Here is a 26,108-nt window from a genome sequence, read left to right as displayed (position 1 = left end):
ATTGGCGCGTTATTATTCGTGTTAGTTCGGTAAAACTCGGAATGGTAGAATAGTGAGGGGAATGGACAGACAGGTCGTATTCGAGGAACAACGGAACAGGACCATTCTGTACGTCGCGGAAGAATGCGTAGCCATTGTTGGTGCTGCGATCGTTAGTTTCTAGATCCGAGATCGTCATGGGTACGGAAAGCCATCTAATTGTACGAGACTCCAGGAAAATGTCGGTGGAGCTCGGTACGGGGCACTGATACGATATTAGTGCGAGAGATCGACGTCCGCATTCGTAAGTGTGGAACTAGTTGGTCGGGCCGCGTCCGCGTTCGTCGCGTATGCGAACCGAGCGCTCGCGCTCGCACGAGTGAGAGTGAGTGAGTGATACGGTGGGGCACACTCGGCGGCGGCCATAACACCGACCAACCAAACTAGCAAGCAGGGAGAAAGCGTAGTGCGAGTGTCCAAGACGTAGTGGTAGTGTTTTTCGATAGAATTCCTGTGAAAAGTGGACTTCCATTGATCAGGTAAGTGATTACAAGTAATTTTGAAGTTTCTGGGTCCGTTGATGATAAGTATAGCGCGTGGTGTATGCCGTGGTGATGCGTAAGTGGCGGCTGTAGCGGCGGGCCCTTGAGAGCTTTCTTTCTCGAGCGGCCATACCGCCATGTTGAAACCTACGCCAAATCGAGTGATCGAAAAGGCAGCTCGGGTATTCCGCGCGCGCCAGAATTGTCCGATGTGAGAAACGTTAAGATATCTGCGTCAGTCGAGCGCTCGGCTAGATTCTCACACGGCGGCTTGCTCGTGTTTGTTGTGCGTCGGCTGGGTGCATCGGCTGGGCGCGGGTCTGCTACCCTTCCCCTCGTCATCCTCTCCTACTTGTCCTCCTCCTCTTTCCACTCCCGCATCCATCGCGTTTATTTTTCTCCCATCGTCTCTCGCGAATCTCACCTTTCTTCTTTCTTACTTTAATGACTTTTAACCACCAAGCACCTGTTCGCCCCGCGAACTCTTTTTATCTCTGCCCTTGATACTCGGATTTCTACGAGTAGAACGTCTTCGCGGCATGGATTGTTCTGGCAATGCTCGTCTTCACCACGGTAGAAGCTTTTGCTTCCCATGGTTGAAATCTTATGGTCGTTCGCGAGATCGTTTTTTTCTTATGCATTGTCAATTTTGTATTTTAATAGTCAGCTCACTTTCTATACTAGTGTACCAGTTATTTGTGCTACTTTTATCAAACTTTCCATTTTGGCTTATACTGGTTTCGAACAACAGGGTATGCACATTGATTCTTGTATACATTTGTAGATATCACTGTATGTCAGAAGTATTACACTTTGGACATGCTATTCCTGATTGATATTTTCTTTCTTAAAATTGTTGCATTATATCTTATTTACATATATCTTCTTGATATTTCTTAACTTCGTCGTATGAAGCTCTTTGCTGTTTTGTCATTTAACTTTATATTTTAAAGTTCTCATAAAAAAAAAATAAACTATTAAAAGGTTGTAAATTGTCAAATTATCTATATATTTTTAACAAAATATAGAAGAACAGATTTAAGGGAGACTAAACTTTGTTTATTTGCTTTTTGCATCATGTTTATTAGATTATTATATGTTGTTTACATTAAAATAATAATAGTAATATGTAAAATAGTTTAGTATTATATAAAAGATTAAAAAGATTATATTTTAATTATATATATGTATATATATATATATGTGTGTGTGTGTGTATACATATATATATATTTTTTTATAATTAATATTAAAACATTTAGTTCTTTGTTTATTTTGGTTACAAAGAACACTTTTCACAAGTATCTGGATATTATAAGTACATATTATTTAATTTGATACATGCATTTTGTCTTATTGTTGTTTCATAAATTATATAGTTTTCAGTTACAAAATTTTCATAAACAATGATAAATGATAAACAAGAAAGGTGTAAAAGAGCAATTTGAACGTATTTCAACATAATAGCAAATACATATCATTAATCTATGTATAATAAAATGAAAAAAATATTTACGCAGCATGTATCTTATACATTCAGTTTTGCATGATATGTTAAATAATTTACTGATAAATATATAAAATTTGCAAATATATCAATGTTTAACTTGCTCTAAAGTGATAAAACAATTTGGGGTTGTTACAATACGGGGTCCTGTTGTTATGTTATCCAGATGTTGCTAATGTCGCGAGTCTTGGCTGGAGGTACGGAGTCTCACAGCAGTGTACAGGGCTGACATTCAAAGTACTACCATTTGGTAGGCTTGAGTAGTGTTATGCCTCCACGGCACCAATCTCCCTGGTTGCAGCGCAATCATCTTGGCAAGCAATTAGTGAGCTACCATGCTCAATTCAGAATATATCCTTGCCATCTCAATTGTTGATGAAGCCTCATAGCGTCAAGCATCAACGTAAGGCAGTTACCTGCTGCATAGCATTTATGTACCATATATGTCGGAAAGGTAGGTGAAGCTCATTACCGTGGACTTGATGAGCCTTATATTATAAAATACACCTAGTTATTTCATGAAATGTGAAGTTTGATTGTATCAGTTGGAGTTTGACATCTCTCTCGTTTAATGACTCCTGCAATTTCGAGAGAAGGCAATAAAAATGGTTACTGATCTAAGAAAAACATTGAAAAGCGTGGTATTTTGTGACTTTATGTTACAATAATAAAATAAAATAGGTTATATACAAGTGAGTTTTAAAAATAAAAATATTGTAAGCCCACAATGTGATCTAAAATTGATGCTGAATATTTTAAATCTTTTTTTTTTATGTTTGTTTATGAAAATTATTTACACACTTGTTTTTTTTTGTTACAGAAACGAAGCCAAGATGCAGCAGGTGGACACTATCTCGCAAAATAATTCGGTAAGTTATAGATTATTATCTCATGTTATATCAATTTAAAATGCAGCTTGCTTATTAATCTACTAATGCTATACAAAAAGCTGTATTCAGTTATATATATTTCCCTCGATCATAATCAACATAATGTATAATAACAATATGTGGAACTATGTTATTTTATTCTTTATGATTTTTATTCCTTTTAAAAAGAAATAAAAAATATAATAAATAGTAAAAAAGAAAAAAAAATAGATTTTATTTCATTATATTTAATATCAAATACATATTATATCAATGTTTTTTCAATTATCAATATTTATTTAAGTGTTTCACATTAGAGATTTTATTAATATTTATATAAAATATTTTTAAATCTTGGAATTATATAGAAATACAAATAGAAATTATAATTTATATTAAAATTTAAATTTTTATATGCTTTTTTAACTAGATATTTAATTTTGTAATTAGTAACCATTTTAATTTATCTATTTTCTAATTTATATCTGCTATTTACTTTTAAATACATTATTCAAAAAAAGCCAAAGTTAAGATTGTATTATTGTGTATGTCCTTATTCCTAGCATTATGTTGAGCATAATTTTTCTTTATGTAATGAAATTGAGCGCTGTTTGATTGAATGGTATGTATGAATTACAGTTAGATGTGGAGGAGCGAGAAAGGCTGTGTAATATACCGAAGGTGAGATTCCTTGTTGACTAGGATATATATGGTTAAAATATGAAATGGCAGCTCCAAATATCAAGAGTAATTTGTATTTTTGCTTCTATAGTTTATATAAAATTATACATAAAAAGTAAGAAATATTAAGAAATAAAGAATATAAAATTATTAAATAAATTAATTTTTGTACATTTTTGTATATTACTTATGAAGCAAAATACTTTTTGCTCAATATATTTAAGTTTTATTTGATATAAAATATTCAACGTGAATTTTTAAAGCTTGCAAGTCATTTCATACAAAATATAATTTAGATATTAATATTTTTACATATTTTATATATAGCATTTTTTTATAGTAAAGAAAATTTAATTTTCTTTAATTTTTTTTATTTTACTTTATTTTTTGTTTTTTTTGTTTTTTTATTTTTTTTTGTTTTTTTTTTATTTTTTTTTGTTTTTTATATCTTAAATGCATGATTGTATGAAATGACTTAGAGTTGCCATTATTTTTCAGTTGGAAATATTTTTGTAACACATATATTTTTATTATATACTCAATTAGACGTCTATTAAAAAAAATTCTAAATTGCTTGCCTGTGGTTATGGAATTTAAATATTTAGCAGCCTAATTCGCTCGTTGCATGAATGGGTTCATCTACTTTTATGATGCATGAATCTTGTTAATGTTCCTAAATTTTATATGTACGAAATTTTAGATAATAAATCGATAAAATTATTTTAATTTATTATATATTAAGTATATTCTAGTAGAATTTTAAGAAAGTATTTCTTAAAATATTTTGATAATCTTTTTTATTTATAACAACACAAATGTTAATCAAATATTAATTTTAATAAAATTGAAGCATGAACTATATAATAACATCATTTCTAATTTCAGTTAATTTACATTTAATTGATATGAGAAAGTAATCGTAGTTTATATTTGCTTTGCAAAAGACTTTTATTTTTATGAAATTAATGTTATATATAAAAAGTAGTCATAGAACTAACTAATAAAATAAAACTATATCAATAAAAAATATATCTATAAATGTAAATTGGAAAATACAGACAAGTGCACCTGGTAAGACATCGACTACACCAGCAACTCCTGCAAAGGAGCCACCACCACGTGATGAACCACCCGTGGAACCGGTGAATGGTGTAGTCCAACCACCTGTTGTGCCTCCACCTAATCGTCCAGGGCGTGTAACCAATCAACTACAATTTCTTCAAAAAGGTGTACTCAAACCAGTATGGAAGCATCAATTTGCGTGGCCTTTTCAACAACCTGTAGATGCCAAAAAACTCAATTTGCCAGTATGTAGATATTATTTATATTATTTATAATATATTTTTTTATTATGTAAATATATATAAAAAGTGTAAAATCATAAAAATAAATATCTTAAAAATTGATTTTATATTTATAAATTCAATAATAGGATTATCACAAAATTATAAAGCAACCAATGGATTTGGGTACAATCAAAAAACGATTAGAAAATACATATTATTGGAGTGGAAAAGAATGTATTCAAGACTTCAATACCATGTTCACCAATTGTTATGTTTACAACAAACCTGGAGAAGATGTTGTGGTTATGGCACAAGCTCTCGAAAAATTGTTTCTTACCAAGGTAATTATTTTTTCAAAATATTTTGATATTGATAATATTTAAAAAATATGTAATTATATGTATATTATATATATGATATTATAAATATTAATAAAATCAGGTTGCACAAATGCCAAAAGAAGAAGTGGAGCTCGAACCTCCTGTTCCAAAGGGACCCAAAGGTAAAAAGGCTGGCAAAGTTGGAGCACCAGTAGGCGGCGTAGCAGGAGGTGCGGGAGGTACAGGTCGAGGTCGACCTTCTTCTGGTGCAGCTGCAGTTACTTCCAGTGTACCAAATAGTCTAACGCCTTCAGCTACTTCAGCTGGGACAACAGGTGTAATTCCCATGCCTCCTCTTGGCACCCAAGCACCTGCATCTGTACCTGGGAGCACAAATACAACTACTATTGCTCCTCCATCAAGTATGGGAGTTAGTCCCATGGCTACACATAATTCTTTGCCTCAACAAGTGGTCCCTCCAACTAGTGGTTACCATGCACAACCAGCAATGGATCCACAAGCAGCTTCTGCTGTACCTCCTCCTCCACAAGTTCCCACTGCACCTACGGTAATGCCTCCATCCCAACCAGCAAAACTTAAAAAAGGAGTGAAGAGAAAGGCTGATACTACGACTCCTACTGCAAATTCTTTTGAACCTTTATATAAACTGGATCCTAAAAATGCCAAAATACCTACAAGGCGAGAATCTGGCAGACAAATAAAAAAGGTAAAATATTATATTTTATTTATTTAATAAGTTATTCGTACATTGAATTTTCTTAAAAATGTTTATGTGTTTTTTTCATAAAATCTTCATATTGAACATGCAACCTATTCATAATTTAATCACTTATTTAAATGTAATGCAATACTTTTACTTATAAAAAGCGATATCTTTTAATTTAAATTTTTTCAATTGTTTCATATACAATAATAAAATTTTAACAAAAAAATTACTATCTTAGATTACATCAATTTTTAATAATTATCTCAATAGGTCAAAATATCATGTATATTCAAGTATTTTAATTCCTTGCATGTTGTAATCATATCATCCATTAATACATTAACAAAGAGATCATAACATGGCTGTTTCAGCCAACGAGGCAAGCGGAAGACGGCTTAGTGCCATTCCATCAGCCTAATATGCCCCTGATGGGGGCAATGGCCCAACAGGTACATTTATTACTACTCCTTCATGCTCCTTCCTTTCATTTGTGTTGTCTCATCATTTCAAGCGAATTTAATGTTTAAAAAAAGAAAAGAAAGAAAAAAGCAAATAAATTATAGAAATTTATATTTAAATAGCAAAATATTCTGCATAAATTTTTCTTTTTATTTATATTTCTCAAATTTTAAATCATAGTATAAATAAAATTTTTTTTTATAATTTATAATGTTTGAAAATATAATTTAATATTTTAAGTTTATATATAATTATATATATAATTATTTATGTATTATTATTTTACAGCCTCAACACACAACTGGAAAGTCTAAAGAAAAACTTTCAGAAGCTTTGAAGTCTTGTAATGAGATTTTAAAGGAATTATTTTCGAAAAAACATTCGGTAATTAAATATAAATCTTATACAAATAACAAAAAATACTTAATTATTATAATTTTTATAATTTTTATCTTAATTATTTGTAGGGATATGCATGGCCCTTCTATAAGCCAGTTGATGCTGAACTCTTAGGTCTTCACGATTATCATGACATTATAAAAAAACCAATGGATCTTGGTACTGTAAAGGTAGTGATTTTTAAATTAATATTATATCACATGATTTTAAAAAACTGTATATTTAATTGATATAATTCTTTTTTTGCAGACAAAAATGGATAATCGTGAATATAAAACAGCACAAGAATTTGCTAGCGATGTGCGACTCATATTTACTAATTGTTATAAATATAATCCTCCAGATCACGACGTTGTAGCAATGGCTAGAAAACTCCAAGATGTGTTTGAAATGAGGTTTGTTTTTTTATAAATATTAAAACTATAATTTTTATTTATTCTTATCATCTTGTTTGATTAAATACAATTTTTAATAAATTAGGTACGCAAAAATCCCGGATGAACCAATGGGAAGTATAGTAGTGAAAGGTAGCAGTAGTAGTGCCAGTAGTTCCGGATCCGAAAGTTCTTCTGAAAGTGATGATTCAGACGAAGAACGTACTCAAAAATTAGTTGCTTTACAGCAGGAGGTACATTGTAACCTTTTTCTTCTATACTGATATAATTTTTTTATGAATGTAACATAAAGAAAAATAATCTACCTTATAGCTGAAAGCTATGCAAGAACAAATGAGAAAATTAGTAGAAGAAAGTGGTAAAAAGAAGAGTAAAAAGAAGAAACCGGATAAGACAAAGTCAAGGCCAATGGGCAATAAGAGTAGTAGTCTTGTTGCCAGTCATACTGGTGCCATGAAAGAACTAATGAAACCAAGTGGTGGAATTCCAAGTGTCTCTGATAGTGTTGGTGCTAGTATAGCCAGTGTTGCAATGGGAGGTGATTTGAAAATGCCAGGTGGTATGGGTGGTGATCTTCATCATCCAGCAATAGCAGTAGGACCTAATAAAACTCATGCAACAGGAAGTATGAGTCATCATTTGCCAACAGCGGCAAATGCTAAGACAAAAGGTGGAAAAGGACGAGGACCTGGGAAAGCTGCAACAACAAATACTACAAATAAAAGGCCAAAAGCAAATAGTAGATCAGCTGGAACTAAAAAGAAGAACGCTAGTAGTCAACCACCACCAATTACGTTTGATTCTGAAGATGAGGATAATGCTAAACCAATGTCTTATGATGAGAAAAGACAACTTAGTTTGGATATTAATAAATTACCTGGTAATTAAATAATAATTAATAATATAAAAAAATTCATATTTTATACATAAATCTTTTTTCATAAAATTGTTTTTTTTTTTTTTCTATATTACAGGAGATAAATTAGGACGAGTTGTGCATATAATACAATCTCGAGAGCCTTCATTGAGGGATTCTAATCCAGATGAAATTGAAATTGATTTTGAAACATTAAAACCATCCACATTGAGGGAATTAGAGAGCTATGTTGCTTCATGTCTTAGAAAAAAGCCACGTAAGCTTTATTTTAAGTTTTATTATTATTTCTTTTACCGAGGTCATTTTATAATTAGATTCTTATTTTTTACAAAAATTTTAAAGTACATTAAATAATTTAAATAAAAATTGACAGAAATGTGAATTTTACTTAAATTTAATAATAATACTTATAGTTAATAGAATTTAGATATATTTATAGATATTAATATTTTATTAAAGTTTTAAAAATATTTAATTATAATATATTTATATAAATATATATAAATATTTGATTATAATATTTAATGCAAATAAAAATGTCTTAATATAATGTTTCTATAGTTTCTATTTAAATTATTACTATTATTAAAAATATTCATAATGATAAATTATTTACATATATTTTTAAAATATTCGATATTTCTTTATTTTTTATAGATAAAAAAGTTAGTGGTAAATCTAAAGATGAACAAATGGCAGAGAAAAAACAGGAACTCGAGAAGAGGTTACAAGATGTTACAGGGCAATTAGGCAATGTTAAGAAAACCGCTAAAAAAGGTTGGTACTTTAATTTTCTTATACTGCATTTTTATTCGTTGTAAATATAAATAATATTATAATTGAGTATGGTTATAAATTTATTTTTTTAAATTATTTTCAAATTTGTTTTACAGAAGACAGTAGTAAATCAGTCGATGTAGTTGGGACAGGAGGAGCTAGTGGGCCTTCACGATTGTCAGCGTCAAGCAGTAGTAGCAGTGATAGTGATTCCAGCAGTAGTTCACTTTCTTCGAGCTCCAGTGATTCAAGCGACAGTGAAGCAGGTTAGATATAAACCTCATGTAACTGTTGCTATTATTAGACCCTTACTTGGGAACAATAAACTACTTATAAATGAGTAGTTTTCATTGAAAATATATAAACTAATTTTTCTGTGAGATTTGAAATTATAGGATTATTTGCGATTGTTTATTTGGGGAATGAAAATTTTTAGTCTAAATATTTCACAACATTCATTATCTAGTAATTTATTCGATAGAGCACAGATTTCTATTCACACTTATGCTCAGAGATATTACAAAGACAATATACTTATAAATTTTTAGCAAGCACTTAATATTCCATATTTTTCGTTCCTTTAATATCTTAATTTCTTGTTTTATCATGACAAGATAGTTAAACTGTACTTCTATTGTATATATATATAAACTTGTATATTTCTTCATTTCTGAAATAAGAATATTTGTTTAAATGAGTGAAAAAAGTTTATAATTTTAAATAAAATATAAAAATCATAGACATGAATCTCTTAATTATTTCAAAGAAAATTATTCACCATTTCATGTGGGTACTTGCTAATAATAATAAAAAGTTAATAAAAAGTATATTAGTTTTTTTTTTCATTCATTTTTATAGAGAAAAATGTTACTATTTGTGCATGTTTTTTTTTTGTGTATATCTTTTTGGTTCCTATAAAATTATTTTATCTTTCGTTTTAATATTAATAAGTATTTTCTAAATGTATGCAAGTATATATAAAAAGAATTTGAGTGCAACATTATATATTTATATAGATATAATATATTAGATATTTTATTTTAAAAGATATGTGATTAAATAAAAGACATAATGTTAATGCAGCGTTTTTAATTATTAATTATCAATTTCATGTCAAAAAAGAAAAGAATGTTTAAAAAAAATTACAAATAATGAAATTTTTTCATGTGAAAAAATGAAAATAGCATTTAATACCCTATGATTTGGTGATGACTAAGAATTTTTAAAAATGAAATGAACTCTGTGCCTAACTAATTTCGTATTGGCAAATGAAAATGAATATGCTGGTGCAACATTATTGATGCAATATGTATGATGGAAAAGTTGCAAAATAGGTATAAAAAGATTTTAAACTGGGGTTTAATTGCACAAATGCATCGCAAATATCTTCTTAAGCTGCTAAATCTTGCTTATTAATTGTATTTATTAGGACGGCGTTATCGTATAGCTTAAGTGCTGCGTTATATTAATGCAAGTACGAATTTCGTGTCAAGTTTCATTATAAATAAATTTAAATATATTTATTATTATTACTATAAAATTAGCAATGAAAAAATAAAATAAATTTATTTACATTTGTTTATAATTTTTGAAATAAATATATTTTTAAAAAATTTTTGGATATTAAATTTGAAACTTGACATAATTAAAAATTTTTTATTTAATTTACAAGACAATATGCAATGGTAAGAAAAAAAAGGTGAGCTAGTGGAGTGCAGACTGTGTTTAGAGGATACCATATGCCATGCCAGCTTGTTTCACAAATTATATTATTGATTAAAGATGATTACTTATATTTTCTCTTGCCCTGTCGGTGTTGACAATACATTCTGTTGCTCGAAAGTCAAGTATAGTTTGCTATTCAAGGTCACTGAATTTTTCACTGCAGTCTCGAGTTTAAATATCTAAGGATACATATATTTTCACACTTGGCTCAGAAATTTGAAATGGTAAGGTTGTTCGGTTAGAATTTGAGAAAATTGTATTAAAATAAAGAATACAATAATATATAGCAGGGACTGTAGTGTCAAATATTAGTACCTTGGAGTATACATTGTAGCTTCTCCTGACAATTATATTGCCCTACATAACCCAAGCAACATCATGCAATATATTAACTCTTGCAAATTTAATATTTATTTACATTAATCGATAAGCAGAGCATTACTTGTATCACTGTGTTTTTTAAATCATTAAGTTTGTTTCCTCGCATTGATTCATTCATATCGTATCATTTCTCAGATGATAGTATAATGATATTTAAGAAGCGTCATTATTACATTAAGTGTAAATATGCACTTATTACATGAGTGACGTGAGAACTGTGTTTAGGCTTCTGAACACTATAATTGTTTCCACAGTTTAACTGTGTAAACTTAATAAGTCAATATTTAAGAGAAACAAATTAGGCACTATATTATGATACACACGGGAAACAAATGCAGACAATGTGTATTGGTGGCTGGATTTGCAAATCCACTTTCTAAGGTTACTACAATCCACAGCTTTCGCGTCAAATAATAATTTTAATTAGATACACTCTCGTGTTAATGTCGCCTCCGCAAACAGTATCAGAATTATACATATTTCTTAAGAAATTCTTATCTAATGTTATCTCATATAAAACTGACTCCATTCTTAAATAGGTTTATTTTGATAAAGCCAAAGAAGTGGTGCTTCCTTTAAAAAGTCAATTAATAAGATTTATCACCTCATAAATATGCTTTGGTATTAATAGTATTATTTAGATAAAATGGTGAGATTAAAATAAAATCTTAATTCTTCCTTTAAGTACATTAATTCAAGTAAAATAATTTGAAAAAAAAAAAAAATTGTAAAGTGTGCGGAGAATATGATATGTGATACAATCAACAATTTCCATTTATTTTTTTGTAAGATTAATGACTTTGAGCATACAAGGTTTATGTTAACATATCAAAAAACGGCAAGGGGAGTGTACAAATTATAATAACACAGACAGAAAAGGTAGAAAAATTATTTGTAGTAAATGGAGAGAACTCTGAAGACAATTATAGAAGAATTAAGAACGAGAGCAGGTAGAAGTGGTCTACAATACAAGGCACCCTAGCCTCCAAACACATTGTTTGCACTCCGCTAAGCTTTGCTAATCGTCGTTTCATTTTTCTATTTACCACTAGTTCTTCATTGATAGTCATTGTCAGTTTTTCATTTTTAAAGTTACTTGAATTAAAATTTAGTGCAGTTTCGTTTTACAATATTAAATCGGTATCATTATATCAAACGACTATTTCTATGTAGATTGGTGTGGTTTTACATACCTTGCTAAATACAACAATCCTATTTAAAGATAAATTTCATTTTCTTTCAATGATAAATTTCCCAAATTTACATAATGTATATTACTGGTTCAGAGGATTCATGTTGTAAAAATCTCAAATAATATTAATTTTAACCCGTCCTATTAAAAAACATTTTTAGAAAATCTTTTATACGAGTTCGAATGAAGTTAATTTTAGTGATATTTTGTTTTTATATCTCTATGTATAAATGTCTGCTCCATGATAGCGTTTTTTGTTGAAATATCATGTAAATTTAGTTCTTATATATATAGTAAAATATATACATGAAGAGTTATGGACATAACTGATAATATAAGATTCTAAGATGCTTTTTTAGAAGCACTACATGCTTCAAAATGTTGCATAACATTGAAAAAGTGATCAAATTCGCACTAAGTACAATTTAATGTTATCATTAATCGTGCAGTCAGCAGTGTACTTACTGTTCCAGCAAAAAAAAAAACAAAATAGAGAAATAAATTATTGATTACTATTAATTTCATAAAAAAATATTACAACTGATCGGAAAATTGTTTGATTTCTAAAAAAAAAAAAAATTATAAACATCAAAAAGAAAATATTGATTAAAAAATGATCTTATGTTTCTCAAAATATTAAAAGTAAATAGAAAAATTCCAAATAATTAGTTAGAATATGAGAAATTAATGGCGTGTGCTGAATTAGATAGAAACTATGCATCTATTACAATACAATCATCATTAGCTTGTAACACGAGATATAGGGCATTTTATAATAATATTGATATTGCCTTCCAAAATTTTTGTAGCATTTATTCAATGAGAGCACGCGTCAACATTTTTTCGCATCTTTAGCCAGACTGGAACGTCATTCTTCCTTCAAGATCGTTATACGCAAAAGCAGATTTAACGAACTATTACAATTTGAGATGCTCTTTTATTTAAAACTACTAATTATTCTTGTTCTCAATAATTACTTATGCGTTCCATCTGTTTTGTGCGTATTACGAATTGAATAGCAACAATAACACAAGCATACGCGTTTTGTACATAGTAAAAACTAATATATCATAAAATATTAATAATAGTTGTAAGTTAAAAGAAAAAAAATGCGATACACAGGAGACTTTTTTAAATGCATACACAAAGGTAGTAGATGGATGAAAAAGATAAAAAAAACTGATTCTTCGAAGTGTCGTTTAGAGTCGGGGTTGGCTCATTTGGTGGTCCAGTTAACTATATTATATAAATTAAGATATGCTGGAACTTCTACTCGATGTTTCTTGACTCTTCATTATTTCCTCCTGCAATTGTTTTGTCTTCTATTTTGTACATTTTGCAATTTATAATTTACTATTGATCATTCCATCGACAAATATGATTTATCTATGAGCATGAATCAGATTGAATAGTATTAGAATTGCTACTTGTAATTTATATAATTAATATATCACACAAACATCGAGCAGAAGTATCTTGCCACCGATCTCAATATTGTGCTAACTACGACTTGAAATTACATTTGAAACTGCTTGTATGAGTGTGATACTTTTGTATCATTCATGTTTAATTTGAATCCGTATTGTACTATTTACGTGACTTTTATTTACATTAATTCTATTGCATTACATTAATTATATTATATTACAATATATTATATGAGAATTAAAAAAAATACAAGGCAGTTTGTTGGTTTTGTAGTCAGCATTTTGTAATAATCATTTTCGTCACTGTCATTATTATTATTGTAACAATCATTACTATTATTATTATTATTATTATTATTATTATTATTATTATTATTATTATTATTATTATTATTATTATTATTATTATTATTATTATTATTATTATTACTATTATTATTATTATTATTATTATTATTATTAATATTATTATTATTATTATTATTATCATCATTATTATTATTATTATTATTATTATTATTATTATTATTATTATTATTATTATTATTATTATTATTATTATTATTATTATTATTAATATTATTAATATTATTATTACTATTAATATTATTAATATTATTATTATTATTATTATTAATATATTTTTATTTTTATTATTATTATTATATTATTATTATTATTATTATTATTATTAATATTAATATTAATAATATTAATAATATTATTCTTATGGAAACTGCGTGCTTTCGCATACATATATATAAAACGTTATATATGTATGTAGCAATCTTGCTGCACGTAAGCGTGTATGTATGTGCGCGCGCGTGGTATGTATGTATGTATTTATGATGTGTATACATATATATATATATATGCACACGCAATTATTCATAAATGAATTGAATACAACTAACTTTATGTAGAATGAGAAAAAAATGAATTGTTCTGCGCATTAAAAATTTTTTAATATAAAAAATCATTAAAATGAAAGTCCACAAAAAAATCATACAATTGAGATATTTAAATTAACATTGTTGTACACAGTGATACAATTATAACATAAGCATATGAATAAAATCTATTAGAAAATATATGCTCAAAGTCTTTTAATTTTGTTTTTAATGTATATAAGATTTGTTTGATATTTCTTTTACTCAGTGAACAAGACACTCATGGCTGGTATCCTCTGCACACTGCATTTCACTGTGTCTTCATCAAATGATTCTTGTAATGAGAAAATATTTAATTGCACATATTCACCATTAGATGCACGTTACATTAAATTGCAGGGAACTCTTCCAATCGTCCTCCAAGAAAGAAAGCAAAAAAGAGTACACCGAGTACAGGGCCCCCTCCAACAACAACTACTGCTACATCGGTAAGATAATATTTTTATAGGAATTGATTGATAACAATTTTTATAATATTTTAATTTTTATCTTGCTCTATATATCTTATTATAACTTATTCATTAAATTTATTAAAATATATTAATTAAAATATATTTTATAATCTCATTTTTATATATATATATATATATATATATATATATATATAAAATTTATATCCTTTCATATTATAATAATTATTTTTAAGTTCTTTATTAATTTTATTTATATTAAGGGTATATATGATTTGTTTCATATATATAGTGATATTTCTAATAACTTTTTACATTTTTTATGCATAATATATTAAATAATAATGTATTCTTTAGGCACCTACATTGAATCATACTGGAGGTCTTTTAATGAACAATCAACCCCCAACAAATTCTACGGGACCAATTACAAAACCAGCTGTAACTCAATCTAGTAATGTTTCTTCAGAACAAAGTATGTAAACAATTTAAATTAATTTCAATTTTCAAAAAAACATACTTAAGCGATTTTATTATTCTTAATTTTTAGATTATGCAATTCTTAATTTTTAAATATATATTTTAATTTAATATTTAATTATATTAAACATCATTTTACAAAAAGATATAATGTTCTTTTCATTGCGACGTATAAAAATCTATAATATTAAAAGCACGTCGCATGTTTTTATGATAATTTAAAATGTATTAAATTTTTCTATTTTATATTTAATATTTAATAAAATTTTATTAGGTGGCAATAGTCAACAATCTGTAGCAGTAGCTGCTGTTACAGCTGGTCAAGGAATGCCTGTAGCGAGTCACACGTCTATGCCCGCTCAACCTCCTCGATCTACAGCTATGGCTACAGCTGCTCCTGTAAAAAAACCTACACCGCCACCACCAACTACATCCAACCCACCAACTCCATCAGTATCTGTACCAACTCCACCACCAAGTGTTACACCTACAAATACGAATTCTATAGTAGCTTCACCGGTTGTGCCTCAGCCACCACAGCCACCTACATCTGTTAGTTCCTTTTCAAATACAAACACTCCTGTACCTACAGATGGGACAACTTTAACTCAACAATCAGATCTTTTACAACCATATAATACTCTAGGTACGTATCTTATTATATTATATATCTTATATATTATATTATATAATAATATATTATATTTATAAAATTTATTTATTTTTTTTGATATGAATATCTTATGAAAAAAATATTTTTTTGAACAGCTCCTGTGCCTACTACACAAACATCGTTGGAACAAATGTCATTAAAAAAAAAACCGCACATACCAATGATTCAGACACCACATACAACAACTAATAACACCAATTTAAATTTACTGCCTGATATAAAAACACCAGTGAATATGATGCCTACAAGTATGGCATCTAATTTAAATTTGGGAAATATGACCATGGCCAATCTGAATATGAATTTACAACAAGGATTAGCTACTCATATGTCAATGCACAATCAATTGGAAAATATGATAAATACAACATCACCATTGACTAATATACAAAATTCTCACAATGCTACAATATCACAACAGCATTCCAATGGATTTTCTAATATTAAGCGTGAGAATTCTCCGCCTAATATGTTAAATAATAATGGCATATCTGGTCTTAATATGGGAATGAGTATGGGTGGAATAGGTTCAATTTTTGATCCTATGCCCATGCAATCATCTATGCCAATGCAAATGTCGCAAATTCCAATTAAAAAAGAAGAGAAATCAGTATCAATTTCTCAATCGCAAATGCCTCAAAAGCCTATGGATGGTATGTATTATGATTAGTTTAGATTTAAAGCATGCATTTAAATATTGTGTTATGTTGCTGCAAATTATAATTTTTATCTTTAAATTTAATTCATTTTTTCTATTATCTATTTCTATTCATTTCTACTATACTGAAATACTATATTAACTTAACATTTAATAAATATTTTTACTTTTATATTTTTTAAATAATTAACTTTGCTTCTTTACTTTTTCTTTATAGAGCATGATAATGATATATTTTCTGATATTGCAAATTAAATTAGCTTTATTAAAAATCAACTTTATTTAATCCTTGTTATTTATGTATATCGTTCATATTTTAAATTGCTATATTAACTGCTTACTAATCAAATATATAATACCATTGCTCTAGCCGGAGCTCTTTTTGCAGAGATGAATACAGGGATGCCATCAATGAGTAATCATTCGAGTTCACAGCTCATGCCTGAGAAAAAAATGACACCACCCGATTCAAAAAATCCTGTGTCGAATTTCGCTTCAGCTTTTAAAAATAAGGTAGGAGGATTTTCAAATTTTTGTAATATTATATAATTTTTTTTCTGTGTTTTTCTAAATATTTAATTTTTTTATTTATTCTTATACAGACTGTAGAACAAAATGTGAAAAATGCCTCATCATGGTCATCTTTAGCACAAGCATCAAGTCCCCAATCTGCAGCAGGAAGTAGCATGAAAAGTGCAGCACAGGATTCATTCCAAGCATTCAAAAAACAAGCAAAAGAAAAGCAAGATAGGGTTAGTATATATATAGAGTTAATATATTTATTTTATAAATAATACAATATTATTGTACATATTAATATAACGCTTTTTATTTAATAAAATTTAATAAATAAAATTATATATATATATATATATATATATATATATATATATATATTTAAAAATGTCTAATTGTTTCTATAGCAAAGAGCTTTATTGGAACAACAAGAAATGCGTAGACAACAGAAAGAACAAGCAGAACGAGAACGTTTACGACAAGAAAATGAAAGAAGAAGAGAACGAGAAGAAGAAGATGCTTTAGATAAAGTTAGAAAAACTGTTGGTGATCAACAAGGAAATGTCATGACTGCTACGTCAAGAGCAGAAGAAGTCAAAGCCATTGTTGATACTGATAGTAGTAGTCCAAGTCATTCATCCAATCAAGATAAGGCCGCAGCTGAAAGAGAACGTCAAAGGCTACGAGAGCAAGAACGACGAAGACGTGAAGCGGTAAGTTCTATTATATTTTTTTATACAACATTTCATATTTTGTAAAAGATTTAACTTTAAATTTAAGTATATGAAAATTCAAATAAAACATGATATTATATGCATATAATGTCATTGAAAATATATATATATAAGTATATATATATATAAGTATACTTTTTATATAAAAAGTATAATCTCTTATATAAAAAAGATTAGAAATATTTGGTTATTTTTTTCTAGAAAGTTTGAATAAGTAAATTTTTTTTATCGTCTACAGATTTTGGTAGACGAATTTGCCAAGATTGGATATATTTATTATTTCAGATGGCCGGACAAATTGACATGAACATGCAAAGTGATTTGATGGCAGCATTTGAGGAGTCGTTATAATGTTATTTGCTGCTCGTTGTAAATCCACTAAAACCGGGCAAGACTTGGATGGCGCTGGATGATACGATAAAAACGTATAATATATACGTCAGTCAATAACAAATAATAATAAATAATGAGATAAACCGAAAAAATTCGGTGTAACAAAGTAAACGATATAATGGTGGTGCGAGTTGGGACATTCCAACAAAGAACCTTAATGTCATTGTCCGAGTGGATCGGAATTCAAAGAGACAGTTTATCAAATAACTCAAACTTGTGTGTAATCGACGGACACCTAAGTGTGACCTAATGTAATTAGATAAATACTTACACGACACTTTAAAAAATATTACACTGACTATTGTGTTACATTTTTCCGGTTTTCATAAGTTTGTACTTTATGTAAATTTCGAAACAAAACAAAAAAATATTACACAGATGATAAGTGAACGAAAGAAAGAGTATGCGAGAGAGAGAGAGAAAGATAGAATGTATAATGTGCGGTCAAGGAATAGATGAGTATGAAAGTGTGAACAGAGTGAAAGTTGTGTACATTTAGTTAAGTTTTATATTTTTCCACATTCAGTCATTAATCGTTGGTAGGATTACATAGACAGTGTTTCTGCCAATAATACATATAATTATTAGCAATTACTAATAATTTTATTGCAGATTTCTTTCTCGATTATGAATATACACTATTTGTAATCACGAAATAGGTAGACTTGTTAAGTCAATAATATAGAAAAATATATCTAATGCGAACATACATTGGTGAATTTAATCATATTGATCATTATGATAGCCCAGTTAAGTCTATCTCGATTTCGATTGACTTGAGAATCAAATCAGGGCCAATCGGTTGATTTGAAAAAAATAAATATTTGTAAACTCACCTTAGAACAAAGTCGTCAATTATTACGAATAACCGTAAGGTGATTATAGAATGATATAGATCCTACCAACTATTAGATCAGATCCACGTATGTACCTAATTCTTGGTATACTTTGGGATCGCAGAAACAGAAAATGTGACACAGTATCGGCTCGTAAATGGAACATTATTTAGAAAACAATTATGTTTGTTTTATAAAATGAACTATGAAAACAGTTCATTAAGGAAATGTTAAACATTTCAAGAAAATTATTGAAATATAACTACAAAGAATCGCGGTTTGATGAAGCGATTCAAATTTTACAAAATATAAATCGCCCTTATATATGTATGTACGCAATTGTATAACGCGCATCCAAAATTCAATCGGCAAAAAGTACAAAAAATGACATTTAATTAAAAAACCGATTATTGATTAAAATTTGGATTTATTGCGTACTACTATTATTATATTACTATTACAGAGGGATTTTTAAAGAAGTATTTGAATTTGTAGAAGTTATAAAAATAATGGCTATAGTGGTACAGAGACATTACATGATAACAAGAGTTATTATGTAAGGTATATTATTATTATTATATATTAATTATTATTAATTATTATTATTAATATTATTATTAATATTATTATTATTATTATTATTATTATTATTATTATTATTATTATTAAATTATTTCATTGAATGGAATTTTATTTTTTTAAGAGCCTCTTTAAACCTGCAATGTCTTTCTCTTTATCGTAGCGTAACAAATGAGTTTTATTTGGAATTAAAGGAACGCTACACTGACACAAGTCGTTTGTGGCATTAACAAAATATGCTTAATTTTATTTTTGCTTAATTCAAAAGAATTTACTGTTCACAAATACATGTTCCTTTCTACGTGATACTAGAACAAATACTTTACAGTTGCGAACAATGAAAAGATCTTAAATGATTCAAAGATCGAATACGCAGTTTGGTACATACTAAATACGCGATGTTCGTAAGATCATCAAAAATGAATTCGTCTTATTTTCAAACTCTGTCAAATGGCAAAGCGTATAAGATATCGATGATAGACCACTAATAAATACGTAATGTTTAATTTTATTTATTCTGAATTTTTTTTTCAACATGATCTATCATGGTATCGTATAACTTTGTTTTCGACGAATCTCGTAGAGAGTTTGACGTTTTCGTTAAACGTCGCTTTAAAAATCGATCGTGTAATTGCACATTATGTATAAATTTTGAAGAGAAAATTTCGCGAGAAATGCGATCGATAAAAGCAAGAAAAAGGAAAAGAAAAAAATCTATTTCCGATCTTCAAGAATTCCGTCGAAAGTTTGGCTTGCGTTTAAATTGCTGAAATGCCCCTCGCCTAAAGATGACATTACAGTGTATACAAACGATTTATTATTACAGAGACGCTTAGACCTGATTCCGTCGCATTAAATTTGTTTAATATATATAGTCGTTCAAATTTCTTGAGCGTTTTCTCCAAACGAGTGAATGGAGTCGACGCTAAAGAAAAACGTGTCGAGATAACGAACAGGAAAGCGTAGGAGGCGTGTATCTATGTCGATGAAGATCACGAAATATCCACGTTTGTAGAGTAACGTTAATTGTATGCGTGCCTGTCTATGATTTGTTTAGATACTTATCGAACAGGCAAGAGAAATGTGAATTTTAAGTGCAAGTAAATGATTGACAGGAAAACGGTTTGAAAAAAATAATATCGTGAATAATTGTCCGAAATATTTCTCGGGTATATTGATTGAATTTATTGTGTGTTGTCATTGTTTGCGACCGATTGAGATATTGTATCTGAATATTGAGAAACAGGATCGCAAGCAAGGAGCTCGAAAATAGTACACAGCAGGTGTAATAAAATAGAAAGCGAAAATTTATAAGTATATATTCGCGTCGGTATTCGTAATCCTGTTTTCGTTGTCAAGTGCATCGGAGATGAACGAAAAAAAAAAAAAAAAAAAAAATATTGATAATAATATAATAAGCATTCATACGTGGAATGCTCTTTATTCTCATGTGTTGTGTGCGCTTTCATATCAATGCGATCACGCATTCGTTGATCGTCAATACTAATTCTAGCAATACAGTAGACTATCTTACATCTTTTTTTATTTAATACACCGGTATTGTTCCCGGGTGTTTGCTAATCAAAATTCAAGATTTATGATGAAATCTTGGCTCTCAACTTTTAGCAATGTATTCACTGCGATATTAATATTCGCGTCTTAGCATGTACAATGATTTAGTCATCCGTATGTTAATTCTTGTTGTATGCACTTAATGCAGTGAGATGATTTCCTGCGAGGGTGACATTAATAATATGTGAAAAAAAGGGAAAGTGAGAAAAATAATCTTGTGTTCTTTCGATATATATAAAAAAAAAAGAAAAAAAAAAGCGATGTTTCGAGGAGATAATGGAATTGTCATAGATATAAATCGAATCGAAGTTTAAGCCTAGGCGTAATAAATATGTACTGTTTTTCCGTTTACTAACGTCGATCATTATCGGTATTCGAGCAAGATTTCCGAAAACATGTCTATTGGCATATATAATTACAAATTAATTATATTTGATATTCGAATACGATAGATGGTAATACGTTATAATACGATGTAATATACAATATAAAATGTTAGGAAATGTAAAAAAAAAAAAAAAAAAAAAAAAGAAAAAAAAAAGAAAAAAAAAGAGAAAAAAAAAAGAAACATTGAAATGTGACATCATGTTAAACGTAATCGATTTTCTCTATTCAAAAATATCATACAATGAATTGAAATGATTTTTTATGAAAGGGAAAATCGTTTATAATGATTTAAATATTTTCATGTACAATCAGTACGTGTTTATCTTCCAGCGAATGCTTTTAACGACATTCTGCATGTGTTATTTTTCTATTTGTTTAATTTTTCGTGTCCTGAGCGTAGTTAGTAATATAAAACGATATATCAGAAATGAAAAATTCTGACATATCACATTATTAGAAAACGATGCTCAGAAATGAAAAATTCTTTATTAATCGACAAAGCAATTCCACGATTTTAATTGTTTTTGCTCGATTATTGTCTATATTGTACCATTAGACTGACCAATCGCAAGTGTCTTCGAATGAAAGAATTCCTCTGATTATGAAATTGCGTCGTGTTAAAATAACGAGCTCAATAGTGACACGAATTCTAAAACAAAGAAAAAAAATATTAAGAAGAAAGAATTAAAGAAGAGAGTGAGTTTGATAAAGAGAAAGCGAATAAGAGAGGGAGCGTAAGAGAAAAGATGGAAATAGGAATGAAAGTGAGAATGGAAGAGAGAGCAAGAAGGAATGTGTGTACTAGGTATTATGATTGTATAATACGTGGTTTGTAATTGTACATACGAGAAGAAATCATTGGCAGCAATTTAAACAGAATACAAATATCTATGTATAAAAAGTAATAAGTACTAATACACACCTCTATATATGTGATAAGGTTTGTAATATTTAAGGGAGGCCGATAGATTGTATAACCTACTAGATCTCAGTATAAGTTACTAGGTAAAGATCGTAATAATTCGTAAGTAACACCAAAATCACTCCGCTGTATCAAAAAAATAATTTTTTATATAAGTTCCCACGGGCGCACATCATCTCCAATGGCACATGAGTTTTAGTAGACTTATTACGACTAACGATAGCAAGACATTAAGCTGGTTGTACATAAATAATAATGATGAAATGAAGAATAAATGGCTAAAATAAAGAAATGCTTGATGTTGTTAAGTAAGAGAGGACGTTGTTTACTGAGCCAAGTTTGTTCGCACGCTTACCCCTGACTTCCATTAAATCATTTTTATCCAAAAGAAATAATTTATAATTTTTTATGTTGTTTATATCCAAAGAATGCAAATAAAAAAATTATTGGATTTCTAACGTGACTTTTTTGTATTGATGCATCGTTACAAATGCAGTTCAATATATATATATTTATATATTTATATATATATATATTTTTTTTAATATTATTAAAAACATCAATTTAATACCAATTTAATTCATAATTTTTCATTATTTTTACAAACTCGGAAATGTAACAATACGTGTTGAAAAATGTTGATTCATTCTATCATCTCTATTTACTTAACAATATCAAATTGAACTATATCGTCTGTTTTCTTATTAATATCTATAAATAAATAAGAAAAGAGACACTTATTTCAATTAATGTTACGAGGCAAATGTGAATATAATGTTATATAATAAAGCTGCAGGTTATTAATTATAGATATATATATATATATATATACAAAATTACCTTTCTTAGTTTATAATATTTTGCATGTTATATATAAAAAATATAAATATATAAATATGAATAGAGAGAGAGAAAGAAACAGAGTGAAAGTGTTACATAGTCATCGATAGAAGAGATACTAAATTGAAATACATATTCTCATGTTTGACGTTTTCTCTTATGTTGCGGATCTATTAGATTGGATAAGAAATATTGTATATAATATTAATACAGATAAAACAATGCATATTACACGTTATTATAATCTTTACAAATATGCTAATTATCTTAAGGTTTAATTATTAATAAGTAATTGAAAGTAAATTAATTGTACTTGTATTTTTTATTGACCTTACCTCTTGGAACGATTCAAATGTAAAATTTATAATATAAAATTTAATTGAAATAAAAACTATCTTAAAATTGATACTCAATAATTAAATTCGTTTCAATATTTTATAAACAATTACACGCAAATTTATTTTCTTTTTAATATGTATATAATAAAATTTTTAGATTTAATTAATATATTGTTTTCATAAAATATTATATATTTTAATACATTTTAATATATTATAATTTATTATATATTATAATGTTAATAAATGAATTTAGATATCACATTGTTTTTTGAAGCGATTAAATTCTTTCAATCTGTAAGCTTGTGTCCGAATGAAACCACCCACGTCTTTCGGTTCGAAATCTCCTTGTACATCCATTGAAACTAAATTTTGATTGTATAAAGAAGTTTTGCTATGTCGACTAAGTACAGATACTGTAAGTTCAAAATAATGAGTATTTGTTTTAAAAAAATTGATTTCATTAATACTAACCATTTCCCTTATACAATTGCAATCGAACTGTCCCATTTACGTATTTTTGAGAATATAATATGCTATTCCGTACGAAATCAAATTCGGGAGAAAACCAGAAACCTAATAAACATTATTAAGCCTATTTTTAAACATTTTACAAAATTATTAGTTTATTAACAATTCTTAATAATTTTTTTACCATTATAGACATAATCGGACATTTTGTTAGCCAAATAAGATTTTACTCTTAAAACCTCACGATCTAATATAAAAATCTCTAAATCTTGATGTGCTTTATATAGAATCGTTGCTCCCGGCGATTCGTAAATTCCTCTAGACTGAAATATTAATAATTTTTAATAATTCTAAATATATTTAATAATTTCTATTTATTACTTACTTTCAAACCAATAAAACGATTCTCGACAATGTCGATACGTCCTATACCATGTAGATTACCAATTTCATTTAAATATTGCATTATTTTAAGCGGAGTGAGAAACGTTTCATTATTTTTTAATTGTTTGACGGACGACGGATATCCTTGCTCAAAATTGATTTCAATCTCTTCCGGTTCCATTGGAGAACACAATGGATCACATGTCATTCTATATATTTGTTTCGGGGCTAATGCATTTGGATTTTCCAAAATACCCGATTCATAACTAAGAATATATTTATTATTTATATACTAATTTTCTATACTGCGTATTTTTTTATTCGATTAAAATTAAAAATTAAAACTATATATCATTTCAAATATACCTAACGTGTAATAAATTCGCATCGGTACTCCATGGTTCTTTTGGTGTTATTGAAATAGGAATATCGTTCTGTTGTGCGTACTTCAACAAATCCGATCTTCCTGAAAATCTTGTGTAAAATTCTTTCTCCCTCCAAGGTGCGAGTATCTGTAGTAAATGATAAAGTAAAGAGATTGATTATATAAAGTATAAAAGGAATATACGTGAAAAATATAAAATCAAAATACCTGGATATCTGGATAAAGGCTGTAACAGTTCAGCTCAAAACGAACTTGATCATTACCTTTTCCTGTCGCACCATGAGCGATTATACATGCATTTTCATCTTTTGCAAGTCTTATAAGACCTTCGCTGATGCATGGCCGAGCGATTGCCGTACCCAAAAGATATCTATCTTCGTAAATAAGTCCGCATGCAATGGCTGGCCATACAAATGATGATAGAAAAACTTCTCTAAGATCTTCTATTACTACCTTTTAAATAATTAAATCGCTGATAAGTAAATAAAAAAGTTAGAAAAGATTGTTTTATTCTTCAAAAGATTAATTATAACTAAAAATATGAGAATTAGTAGAATTATCAACGCGATTTAAAACAAGATATCTGTAAATCAATAAAAATTTTTTTATCACCTTCGTAGCACCAATTTTTAACGCTTTTTTTCTAGCGGCATCAAAATCTTCTTCTTGTCCAATGTTTGCCTAGATCGAGATTTTTTTATATTTTTTTATTTTTTTATTTAAAAAAAATAATAATAATTATCTATTAAATAATTTCACCATATAAGCTATAACTTGATATCCCTTTTCTTTCAACCATAATAATATGCATGATGTGTCCAAACCACCGCTATAAGCTAGAACAACTTTCTTCGCTGTTTCGGACATTTTTTTAAACTCTCGATGCAATCGGAATTTAAAGACAATATGATAATATTAATTTTGTAAATCGATTGCTGGATCTCATATATATATATATAACTCCGCTTGTTGACCCATGATTAATGATAACCCATGAATGATTTTCATAATAATAATATAAAATGAGTTAATTTTTA

The 26,108-nt window shown here is 28.2% G+C and overlaps 2 protein-coding genes across 10 annotated transcripts; one reads left to right on the top strand and one right to left on the bottom strand.

The window, feature by feature from the left end:
- The first annotated feature begins 97 nt into the window (after positions 1 to 97).
- Positions 98 to 18,646, top strand: LOC100863635 (homeotic protein female sterile). 8 transcript variants are annotated; one of them, XM_086909681.1, is made up of 23 exons: positions 98 to 518; positions 2,195 to 2,482; positions 2,849 to 2,897; positions 4,637 to 4,885; positions 5,011 to 5,205; positions 5,306 to 5,911; positions 6,283 to 6,360; positions 6,659 to 6,754; positions 6,838 to 6,939; positions 7,019 to 7,164; positions 7,250 to 7,397; positions 7,477 to 8,044; positions 8,139 to 8,297; positions 8,699 to 8,818; positions 8,935 to 9,084; positions 14,833 to 14,921; positions 15,261 to 15,378; positions 15,658 to 16,029; positions 16,152 to 16,709; positions 17,085 to 17,227; positions 17,317 to 17,466; positions 17,638 to 17,943; positions 18,250 to 18,646. In XM_086909681.1, the coding sequence occupies exons 2-23, from the start codon at positions 2,472 to 2,474 to the stop codon at positions 18,313 to 18,315; spliced, it is 4,479 nt and encodes a 1,492-aa protein (XP_086765807.1). In that variant the 5' UTR covers positions 98 to 518; positions 2,195 to 2,471; the 3' UTR covers positions 18,316 to 18,646. The 8 variants fall into 8 exon arrangements, with proteins under 8 accessions (XP_086765807.1, XP_086765810.1, XP_086765809.1 ...); XM_086909683.1 differs by having other exon boundaries at positions 113 to 518; positions 2,195 to 2,720; XM_086909686.1 differs by lacking the exon at positions 98 to 518 and adding an exon at positions 3,537 to 3,578 and having other exon boundaries at positions 2,342 to 2,482.
- A 5,301-nt stretch (positions 18,647 to 23,947) lies between these two features.
- Positions 23,948 to 26,037, bottom strand: Ass (argininosuccinate synthase). 2 transcript variants are annotated; one of them, XM_086909688.1, is made up of 8 exons: positions 25,831 to 26,037; positions 25,684 to 25,752; positions 25,279 to 25,524; positions 25,053 to 25,198; positions 24,688 to 24,952; positions 24,487 to 24,625; positions 24,306 to 24,407; positions 23,948 to 24,196 (listed from the first exon to the last, which is right to left on the bottom strand). In XM_086909688.1, the coding sequence occupies exons 1-8, from the start codon at positions 25,936 to 25,938 to the stop codon at positions 24,084 to 24,086; spliced, it is 1,188 nt and encodes a 395-aa protein (XP_086765814.1). In that variant the 5' UTR covers positions 25,939 to 26,037; the 3' UTR covers positions 23,948 to 24,083. The 2 variants fall into 2 exon arrangements, with proteins under 2 accessions (XP_086765814.1, XP_003690987.2); XM_003690939.4 differs by having other exon boundaries at positions 23,948 to 24,247; positions 25,831 to 26,034.
- Between the last annotated feature and the right edge of the window lie 71 nt (positions 26,038 to 26,108).

The sequence above is a fragment of the Apis florea genome, unplaced genomic scaffold (assembly GCF_048593485.1).
Source record: "Apis florea isolate Af1SG1 unplaced genomic scaffold, ASM4859348v1 contig_3158_pilon, whole genome shotgun sequence".
NCBI lineage: Eukaryota > Metazoa > Arthropoda > Insecta > Hymenoptera > Apidae > Apis > Apis florea.
The sequence above is the reverse complement of the archived record's forward strand: the minus strand, read 5'-3'. Positions and strand labels throughout refer to the sequence as shown.